At 37.1% G+C, this 11,437-nt stretch overlaps 1 protein-coding gene across 2 annotated transcripts; it reads left to right on the top strand.

The window, feature by feature from the left end:
* Positions 1 to 1,092: 1,092 nt before the first annotated feature.
* Positions 1,093 to 9,865, top strand: cyp1b1 (cytochrome P450, family 1, subfamily B, polypeptide 1). 2 transcript variants are annotated; one of them, XM_077581634.1, is made up of 3 exons: positions 1,093 to 1,220; positions 4,887 to 5,891; positions 8,339 to 9,865. In XM_077581634.1, exons 2-3 carry the CDS (start codon positions 4,888 to 4,890, stop codon positions 8,943 to 8,945), a joined length of 1,611 nt encoding a protein of 536 aa, XP_077437760.1. In that variant the 5' UTR covers positions 1,093 to 1,220; position 4,887; the 3' UTR covers positions 8,946 to 9,865. The 2 variants fall into 2 exon arrangements, with proteins under 2 accessions (XP_077437760.1, XP_077437759.1); XM_077581633.1 differs by lacking the exon at positions 1,093 to 1,220 and adding an exon at positions 4,495 to 4,699.
* Positions 9,866 to 11,437: the final 1,572 nt, after the last annotated feature.

The following is an 11,437-nucleotide window of genomic DNA, read 5'->3' as shown; positions in this document are numbered from 1 at the left end:
AACATTTTATGATATATACCATTTTAAATAAAGCTATAAGGGCGATAAATATGTTTAATACATCACAACACTTACTGAATGTGCTTTACGCCATCAAAAGGAAAAGCAGAGTCGAACAGACTTGAATTACAGCAGACCTGCAAAATGCCAATAAAGTTTTTTCCTAGAACAACACATTGAGGAAGGTTAACAAATAGACAAAGTAAAAAAAAAGAAGTGTATCCTTCCCTTTCACCTAACAAAGACTCACTGCCTGGCAGTCAAAACTAAATTTAAAGTGGAAAATAAGATTATTGTGATGGATTTAAAAGGCTTTAGAGTGTGTGGTATTTAAACAAAAGCCCCTCTTAAAAAAACTAAACAAAAGTTTGCCACATGACCGAGGGATGTTCAGGATCACTAGTTCCCTCCAACCAAGAAAAATAAATCGCCAAGACTAAGACGGGCAGCGGGATTGATGCGCCAGACAAAAGTGACAGGAAGCAGGTGAAACTGACAGTGTCAACAGAAGGCACACTTTAAGCCCAGCAGGAAATAACGGGTTCAGCAAGGTGACAGAAACCCAACTGGAAGACCCGTCAAATACTGTTACATAAATAATGGCTGGGTTTGATCTGAATGTGTGTGTGTGAGTGTGTAGTACGTCAAGGCTCAGATTTGATCTTGTCTGAACATGCTGAGAAGTTCCTAGAAAGGCGCTTTATGACCTCACACTCAGTAGTTTTCTTCCATTTTATTTCTCAAATGAAATTTTCGTTATAGAGCACTTTAAAAGTAATAAAAAATATGCATACAACAACAATACCATAAAAACAGGAAACAATTATAGTCAACACGTACCATTGGCGTCTCTCATCTTATTCAGTGTAGCTCAAACCGTTTTATTGGTCCTTGGTCTTCTCACAACTAACATCTTGTGACATTGATAGAGAAAAAAAAATAAGGGGAGAATGTACATGGAAATAATTTGTCATTGTAATTTACAATAATCAATTTAATGGTAACATGCGGTTTGTAAACAAAATATGAGAAAGTCACATTGTGTGGCTTGGTTTATGAACAAGGTTCTCGAAGTAAAGGAGGCTGGGTTCAGTCCACACGTTGGCTTGTCTCCACCCTCCTGGACCCTCCTGGACCCTCCTGGACCGATTGCTAACTACAAATGCACCACCGCACTCAACTTGTCTGACACTCATCAAGGGACAAAAGTTGGACATCGGGTGAGTGCACTTTACCTCGAAATCTTACTTCATCAGGCACTAATTTAGGAATATTTAAATGATGATGATGATGATTGTTATATATTAGTTATTTATTTTTTATGTCGGTTCATTATTAAGTTTTTAGTGGAACTATTTCCAATAAAATACAAGGGACATCATGGACATTTGGTATGATTTAATATATATGTGATTTAATATATAATGCAAACAGATTTGCTGCAGGTAGATTAATTGAAATTCATTATTGTAGATAAATATTTGTCATATTATTGTTTCTAGGTGAAAGGTAATAATAAACATTTTATGTCAAAATTAGGGATGAGCGAATACTGGTGCCAGTCAACGGGATCCGGTCCATACCCGTCATTGTCATTGTTTCAAGGTATCGGTACTCTTGTAGCCATTTTACAGGGACTAAAAATTAGAAGAAGAAAAAATTGCCATTCATTGCATGAAATTTTAAGAGAAATGCTACATTGGGATATGTAGGTCTTTCTTTCCAATTATCTGTCTTTTTCTTTTTTGGGGGCAGGGGGTTTATGTATCAAAAGTACTAGTGGTATAATAATAATAATAATAATAATAATAATAATAATAATAATAATAATTATTATTATTATTATTATTATTATATATTTATTTTTATATATATATAATTATTATTATTATATAATAATAATATATATATTTTTTTTTTACAGGAGAGCTCAGTATTGTTCATTCGATTTGACATCATCATTGCTCTCCTTTTTTTTTTCTTTCTTTTTTTAAAAATCCAACAAATCAATTAAAAATTTTTTTAATAAATGTTTTTTTTTTTTTAAATACATATACATATATATATATACACATATACACACATATATATATATATATATATATATATATATATATATATATATATATATATATATATATATATGTGTATATATATATATATATATATATATATATGTGTATATATATATATATATATATATATATATATATATATATACCCTTTTTTTGTATGTTGGTGAGTATGTGTATGTGCGTGTGTGTGTGTGTGTGTGTGTGCGTGCGTGCGTGCGAGCGTGTGTGTATTCATCAGTTCACCTAAAGCCCATTAAAAAAAAATCCCATACTAATAATATAATATAATAATAAATTGCCAGATGCAGAAACATCAATGTAAGTTATCACAATGTAGTGGCTCTCGCTAACAGTAATTCATAATTTTCATAATAATAATAATAATAATAATAATAATAATTATTATTATTATTATTATGAATATTATGAATATTATAAATATAATAATAATAATAATTATTATTATTATTATTATTATTATTATGACTATTATGAATATTATGAATATAATAATAATAATAATAATAATAATAATAAATAATAATAATTATTATTATTCATATAATTTATTAATTAATTAATTTTCTGTATGGGGTTTGTACAGTGAATTAGCACATCTGCCTCACAGTTCTAAGTTTCGGGTTCGAATCTCAGCTTCGGCCTTCCTGTGTGTATTCCCCTACTTGCTTGGTATATTCTCTGCGGTACTCCAACTTCCTCCCACATTCCAAAAACATACACACTATATTTACTGCAGACTCATAATTGTCCCTAGATGCGAATGTGAGTGCATGCGGTGACCAGTTCCGGGTGCAGTCAACAAAGCTAAGCTCCCGTTGACCTGTGACCTCAGTGAGGAAAAGCGCTATAGAAAATGGAAGGCCGATGGGGTTCACTGGCCATCAGTGTGATCCATGCTGCTGTCCGAGGTGCTGAAGCGGATCCCCAAATCTTTACTCGGCCAACAGACGTAACCAGGAGGTCCGAGCTGAGCAGCAAGCAGTTCACATCAACACAAATGGAGTCTGCAACACATCCACATACGTCATCAAGTCCACTGATCGGCAGAATGACTGCATCCTGCAACAAAGAAGACAGAAATGACGAATCAGCATGAGGCAGCTCTGGCCACAGGGCCTCCTGTGTATTGTGCACTCATTTGTAATTAGCTATTAATGCTTGACATTGTGGGATCGCCTCCTCCTGGTGGCTTGATTGGAACGTACACGTACAAATTGCCTTTAACTTTGCCTCGTCATCCGAATGGGAGTTCTATATTTTATTGCTTATTCATTCCTCATGTTGCCAGCAAGAAAATAACAAATTATCATAAGTGATGAAAATTAACACAATAATTTAAAAACGATACAAAATGAAACGGAAATAATAGTTTAGCTATATAGGATTTTGAACACTATACACAATATAATGCTATCCCATTACATAAGCTGTAGCAACTATCCTTCCTTTGCAAATATTGTGTTTACTGACACTGTCAGAGGGATTATTTAACAAAAATATGAATTATTAAAATTGTAGTTGGCAGTGGTGTAAAACTATAGGCCCACCGCAGCATGCTGAGAGCTGCGGTATTTTTTCCTCAGGTATAAACAAGACGCACGACTGTCATTATGCTAAGTTGCTAACTAGCTTCAATTAAAAGAAAATAGCTAAGCTGAATATTTTTTATCTTTGTAAAGACAAACTAATTTAGTTCCTATACAAATTGAATAATGTATTGATAATTGTGGTGCAGTGCATCATGGGAGCTGCATATATGCATGATTGTCATTACATTATAGTGAAGTTCAACACTGAAACCACACAAATAAAAAAAATAAAAAATAATGCTACATTTCTTAAATGAATACATCAACGTAAATCAAAAATGAAAATGATTATATATTTTTAAAGCCACTTTTTAATACAACTTTTCTATCAAACTTGTGAAAGAGGGTCTTGGGATGTCTAGTTTGCACATAATCTAAATGGACCATGCATGCATTTATGTTTTTCTGTCTTATTTGTAGTTTTCATTTATTTCTATATTAAGCACCGTTAGCCTACAGTATAAATACAAGAAATAAAGACGTTGGAACATTTATTGTAACAACAATAAAACAAAATATTGAATCATGAAACATTACAATAATTTTTCATGTCCAAAATGTTAATGAGAAGAAGTTTAGATTATAGAAAGTGCCATTCTGTTCCATATTTTGTTAATTTATATATTAATTCTGCATGGTGTTATACAATAATAAGAATAATAATTGAGTTTAAAATGTGACGTTTACAGTTTAAAATGTAGGCCTACTACTTGTGCTAATATAGCCTAAAATATTATGTAGGCCTATCTACTTAAAAAAAAAAATTTTTTTATTAAATAATAACAATAATGTATAATTGTCTATGTTTTACAACAAAATTACTTTTGCATCATTGAATTGCGCATGACACGGCATTACCCGCATAGTGCAGGGAGGAGGGTGGGGGTGGGGTGACACCCTGCACGTGAAACGACACCTACCAAAAAAAGAAAAGAAAAAAAAGTCTGCCCACACTATCAAAGCGGAGCAAAGTCGCTGCGGGCTGCGATGTTGGGACTTTTGCAAAATTGCAAGGTGCGAGCAGGCTGCGCAACAGCAGCAGGATCAATTATTACAACTTACCACTTTGTTCATAAAAGAGAGAAAAAATAAGCTTTGGATAGATCTTTTTTTTTTTCACAGCCTATTGACTTTTAATTACCGAATTTCGATTCTGCGGGTCATAAGGCGACTTTCAAATTGATGCTGTTCCCCCCCGCAGGATGGTCGAGATGGCTCTGAGGGTGGATGAGAGCGGCGGAGCGTTTCTGACCAGCCTGTTAGTGACTTGTGTCACTCTCTTGCTGTCCTTCCAAGTGTGTCGCTGGTTCCAGCGGCGCTCACTTTTGCGCGTGCCGGGTCCGATCGCCTGGCCCATCATCGGCAACGCTGCGCAAATGGGCAAAGCGCCGCACCTGTATTTCATGCGCTTGGCGGAGAAATACGGCAACGTGTTCCAGATTAAACTGGGCTGCCGGGTCGTGGTGGTGCTGAACGCGGACTCCATCAAGCAGGCGTTGATCAAACAGGGCTCGGAGTTTGCCGGCAGACCCGATTTCACCTCCTTCCAGTACATCTCCAACGGCAGCGGGCTCGCCTTCACCACCACGTCGGACTGGTGGAAGGTGCACCGCAGGGTTGCCCATTCCACCGTCAGGATGTTTTCCACGGGCAACCAGGTGACCAAAAAGACATTCGAGCGGCACATCATCTGTGAATTTAAAGAGCTTCTGCAGGTCTTCGTGCGTAAGACCCGGCGGCACAAGTTTTTCGTACCCATGGAGGACCTGGTGGTGTCCACGGCCAACATCATGAGCGCGGTGTGCTTCGGCAAAAGGTACCCGTATGAGGACGCCGAGTTCCGCCGGTTGGTGGGCAGGAACAGTCAGTTCACGGAGACGGTGGGCGCGGGCAGCATGGTCGATGTCATGCCCTGGCTGCAGTACTTCCCCAACCCCATCCAAACTTTGTTTGAAAACTTCAAGACGCTCAACCGCGAGTTCGGTGTCTTTATTCTGGAAAAAGTCACAGCGCACAGGAAAACGTTTCAGTCGAGCACCATCAGGGACATGACGGATGCTTTGATTGTGGCCTTGGACAAAATCGGGGAGAAAAGTGGCCATCCGTCGGTCAAGGACTTTGTGCCGGCCACTGTTGCAGATATATTTGGAGCAAGTCAAGACACCTTGTCGACAATGTTGCAGTGGATCATTCTCATCCTTGTCAAGTAAGCCACTTTCCTTTCTGTAGGGGAAAATAGCATATCAACATTATTGAAATTGCAACTAATTGAGCTCTCCAGAAAAAAATAATAATAATTGCAACTATACCCCAAAATTTAGAAATTTGCCCTTTCATATCTCAAGGAACTACTCTGAGATAAAGAAATGAGCAATATATGGAATTGTACTGTATAAACAAACATTATAATAATTCTACTGTATAGCACCCCCCACCCCCAAAAATAACTGCACACAAAAAAAATGAAAAAGTGACAACAAAACAATAGACTCAAAGAGACGTAACGTCATGAACTGATGGTGGCCGCATGTTGTGAAAGTTTTCCGCCAGATCGTTTCAAGTTGTAATTTAAAAGTTTGCTCGAAAGTTAAAGGACAAAATTGAGCAACGGCTCGTATCTCAAAAAATGTCTAGTCAAAGTACCGCTACTGCGTTTAACTACTTATCGCAGAAACCCAAAGATACTATTCAAATTTGCGCCCCCCCCACAAGGCTGTGATAAGTACAGAGTAGACCTCATTGAATACGTGCGCTTACATGCAATGCTGTGACATATCTTCATCTTCATATTTGCGCAAAACCTCATCTGTGAGCTTCTGTGATAAGTGTCGTAGAAAGAAAAAAAAAGTCACTCTACCTGAAGGAGCAAAACAAATTTGATGTTCATAATTGGGTGGATAAGCGGCAAGCGATGGCGGCGATATGAAATACAATAAAAACGGAGTGACAGATAAAATCGAAAATGTACGACGGCGTGTTAGGTAGTGATAGGCCGATATGTTTCTTTTCAGACCGCTGACCGATATTTCTAGCTAGTATTAATTTTCAGTAAAAGAGAACGTAGTAGCTTAAATTTAAAAAATGTACTCTTTAAAAATATATATATATATATTTTAAACATGTAAGAATTGACAGCTTTGTTTAAAAATGATTAAAAATTCAGGTAACTTCCCGGGTCATTAGCATGTGTTAAGCTAAATTAAAAACTAAGAAAGTAAATACTTCCTTAAAGTTTTCTGCTTTAAATAAAGTTTTCCAAAATTTCAACACATTTTTTAGTTAAACTTTTTTTTTTTTTTTTATATAATAAAAAGTGTTGGGAGGTCCCACTCTCAGCATAATTTTTTTTTCATAAAGTGGAAATTTAAATAAATGCGAACTAGCTAGTTTGGGGTTTTCGTCAGGGTTCACATAAGGTTTCAAAAGATCTTCGCACGTAGTGAAAAATTGTCACGAAACTTTAAAACTAGGAAAAAATTAGATGAAATATAAAGTCGTGATGAGATTCAGTCATGATGACGACCTCCATTGCGGGTTCCAGCTTTATTTTGTAAGGTTCATGACACTATTTTGTTCTGTTCATTGTGGGCATAATTACACTGTCAACCGATACTGTAGACTGTAATTGGACCAAAGAAGAAAGTACAGTATTTAAGATCACTCTAGTTTTTGTTGAACATTATTTATTATTTATTATGTCAATCCCCTTCAAAACTACAGAAAGCAACAGTTGTCGGTTAGATTTTACAATGTACATCTTTGGGCATGATTATTAATGTACAGTATATTGTGAGATAATAAATTTGTTCATTTGGAAAAATGAGATTTGTTCGCCGTAAACTGTCACATTAGATTATTCAATATTTAGGGCCTTGGTGTTTTTTGTACAATTGTTAACTGTAACTCTAATATCACTTCTGTGTTAAGATAAGCTAGTGATTGACAGTGCGTTCTGACTTATGTGCAAATTTAGGTTACGTCGCTACCTTATGACCTCTGTAATGCCATAATTTCATCGTTGACCTGAAATATTGGAACTCTTAAAGTGTTAATAATTAAAAAGAAAAAAATAGAATAACTTACTGATCCCAAATGAGCACAGCTGTTGACTTTGTTGAATTAAATTTTAATTTTTTTTTTTTAATTACGGTAGTATTGGACAATTTGTGGACAAATTGCGTGTGAATGCCGAAAGCTGGATGACTTGTTGGAATCTTCGAAATGTGTGAAGGTATTTAATGACGGCTTGCTGAATGAGTGAATTTTGTCATCGAAAATATGGAATGTTATTTAAAAATAATGCTGAAAAGTTGTCATTGAAGATGAATGTGTATTTTATGCATTTAAGCCACATTTATGGGATTAAGTAGTTTTTGAATTTTTGGAGCATGATGAAATTAAAACGGTGTAAATTGGATGTATTATGTGGGAGTTCAATCGCGTTAAATAAAATGAGGAAAATATGTGAAATAAGGAATCAGAATAACATAAGAGATAACTACGATGGCATCAGCATTTGAAAGTTTTTCTTGAACAATACTGAGCTCTCCAAGAAAAAAAAAGAAAAAAGAAAAAAATAATAATAAATAAAAAAAGAATGTTTTTCTAACTCGGTGTTGTTTCCCCTATGGTGGATTCCTGGTGAACAAAAAGGTACCCGGAGATGCACGTGCGTCTCCAAGAAGAAGTGGACAAGGTGGTGGACCGCAGTCGCCTCCCCACCATCGAGGACCAGCCTCAACTGCCTTACGTCATGGCCTTCATCTACGAGGTGATGCGCTTCACCAGCTTCGTGCCGCTCACCATCCCTCACTACACCACCGCCGACACCTCCATCGGCGGTTACGCCATACCCAAAAACACCGTGGTTTTTGTAAACCAGTGGTCGTCCAATCACGATCCGTCCGTCTGGTCTGAGCCGGAGAAATTCAACCCCCAGCGGTTCCTGCACTCCGGCGGCCATCTTGACAAGGACATGTGCAACTCCGTGCTCATCTTCTCGGCGGGGAAGCGGCGCTGCATTGGGGAAGAGCTGTCCAAGATTCAGATCTTCCTTTTCACAGCTCTTTTGGCTCACCAGTGCCACATAAGCACGGACCCGGCCAAGCCGCCGGACCTCGGCTATTCTTACGGGCTGACTCTCAAACCGAACTCTTACGTGATAGCCGTAGCTCTGCGGGATAACATGAGGCTGCTCGAAGAGGTGAGGGCGGGCCAGGTTTTCCACGAGGACATCAACGCGGGTACCTCGGACTCTTAAAAAAGGATGGGAACAAAATGAGGTCAGACAAAACAGGAGGCGAAGAACTAAACGTATTTATGAGATGATGTCAAGTTCGGCAAAACACATCTACAACGCGTTCACTTTAAGAAAGACGTGATCACAAACCGATCATGAATTGCCTATTTTAGGACTGTCGGGATTCCAACATCTAACTGTCTGTAAGTCTTCATCTAATACGGGATTCCTGCTTAACTCATTCACTGCCATTGACGGCTATAGACGTCAAAAATTCATTTGAACTATTTCTATTAGTTTCTCACCCCCCCCCCTCCCGCCCCCCACTTCTGTTAACAAGAAAACCTATAATTTTTTTATTGTACATTTAGAACGGATATCAAATTTGTGATTAATCCTGTTACAGTTATGAGATTAATTACAATTAAAAACTTTAATCGTCTGACACCCCTAATTTTTAACTCATTCACTGCCAATGACGGCCATAGACGTCAAAGATTGATTTTAAGAATTTTTTTATTAAGGGCATCAGGCGATTAAATTTTTTAAATGTAATTAATAACATGACTTCACTAGTTAACTCACGATTAATCACTAATTGTATATCTGTTCTAAATGTACAGTAAAAAAATGTTCTAGATTTTCGTACTTTTGTTAACAAAAGTGGGAAAAAATGTAAAACTAATAAATAGTTCAAATGAAATTTTGACGTCTATAGCCGTCAATGGCAGCAAATGAGTTAATAGTGACTCAGTGCACAACCAGGAAAAAAAGCTGACGGAGCGGCTCAGCTAGGGTTGACCTGCAAGGTAGTTATTGAGGAAGGAAGCTGATGTAATACCAAATAATGTAAATAATAAATTGTGAAAACTACTGTACATGCAAGCGCTACTTGTGAGCTGTTATATTCATGCACCAATTAATAAACCTACATTAGGTCATGATGGTATTTCTTTTAAATTATCCACTAAAAGAACAACAACGCAGGGAAATTGGTGAGCTTGGGAGTTGACTTGTGGCTGTTTTGATGGTACGTAGTGTGATTTGTTAATTATGGTAATTATTATTAATTTTTAATTAATTATTGTAATCCCCATCAAGCAAAAAAATAAAAAAAAGAAGAAAAAAAAGAAAGAGGTTGGATGAATATTTGCAATAAAAATCCACAATTATAATGTATGGTGTTCCACAGGGTTCAATTTCGAGGCCTCTGCTGCTTTCATTCTATCTGCTGCCCCAGGAATCCATCTAAAAAAAAAAAAACAGCGATGTAGCAACAGCTAATTTTTTTTCATTACTGTGCTCTATTTTGACAGTTTCACTTTGGGGTGTACTCACTTTTGTTGCCATAATTTTAGCTTTTAATGGCTATATTTTGAAGGAATAATACAGTGGCAATCGAGTGGGGCAGTAAAAGTGTTTAGTTCTGAACTGCTTAAGTCTCACGGTCCATTTCTATTCAGTACACAAGTGTGGGCCACAAATCAGTGATCGCTGTCCCAGATGTGCTCTTCTCACCAGGTAAGGACAAATGGAAGTGTTTGGGGAATGCTTTTCCCTGCACAGCCGTTATCTCCCACCGCCAGAACATCCTGTACGTGATCAGCTAGAGACATGCGGAGTGCATAACAAAAGTGTGATACAAGTATAGTAGATGATGACTGATAAGGTTGTCAACATGCTGGTTTTTAACAGTGCCACGTTCAAGATGGCGACTTCAAGGTGCCCCAATTGTCACAGGTTTTAACCTATATTATTAAAAGTGGAAACACACCAAGTTTAGTAGTTAAATCCGCAGTTGGCAGATGAGAAATATCAAGAAGGCGGAAACCTTTGTAGAGTTCCACATCAATATGCGAAGTCCCTCATACTGTGTCGGACGTGCATAAGCCTGCTGAGAAAAGATTAAATATTGCACAAAGAAGCGCAAGATGTCATTAAAGCTTTGTACTGTCAAGACTGCATTAACAAGATTAGCGAGAACCTCCGCATTTAATCTGGAGTATTCACAACACGCTGCTGCAGTTTTGTTCAGTTCAACATTTTGGCTTTAGCACATAAATCGGAATGAACATTAGACACGACCAATTCAAGAGGAGTTTGCATGCTCTTATGCATCAATGGAGCAGGTTCATGCTTAAATGCAACTCTAAATGTATCATTTAAAACCAATTGAATTTCCCCCTTGAGGGATTAGAAATGGTAAAAATAAAAAAATGCTGTAAGAACATGCAGGTAGATCACAGCTTGTGTTTATAACGTGAGTCACTTTTTTTTTTTTTTATAATTATTGTTGACTTACTAGTTTGGAGCTAGGATGCAGCTGTGTCTTCAATTTGAGGACGTTTATATTTCTACAGTTGACAAGTAATTGCCATTAAATCAGCTGATAGCCTCCATAAGGAGAGAAACAAATCGGGAATTCCACAAATGTTTCATAGGGTGGAGAACAAAAGAAACTGAAGTGCAATCATGTTGTGTGTGTGTGGCCACACAAAACAGAAAGCGCGCAT

The sequence above is a fragment of the Vanacampus margaritifer genome, chromosome 12 (assembly GCF_051991255.1).
Source record: "Vanacampus margaritifer isolate UIUO_Vmar chromosome 12, RoL_Vmar_1.0, whole genome shotgun sequence".
NCBI lineage: Eukaryota > Metazoa > Chordata > Actinopteri > Syngnathiformes > Syngnathidae > Vanacampus > Vanacampus margaritifer.
The sequence above is the reverse complement of the archived record's forward strand: the minus strand, read 5'-3'. Positions and strand labels throughout refer to the sequence as shown.

Bases quoted from the DNA above. Each gene is read 5' to 3' on its own strand.
- cyp1b1 (XM_077581634.1), top strand. From the start codon at position 4,888: ATGGTCGAGATGGCTCTGAGGGTGGATGAGAGCGGCGGAGCGTTTCTG. The intron at 5,892-8,338 runs GTAAGCCACTTT...GTGAACAAAAAG, and splicing joins ATCATTCTCATCCTTGTCAA to GTACCCGGAGATGCACGTGC.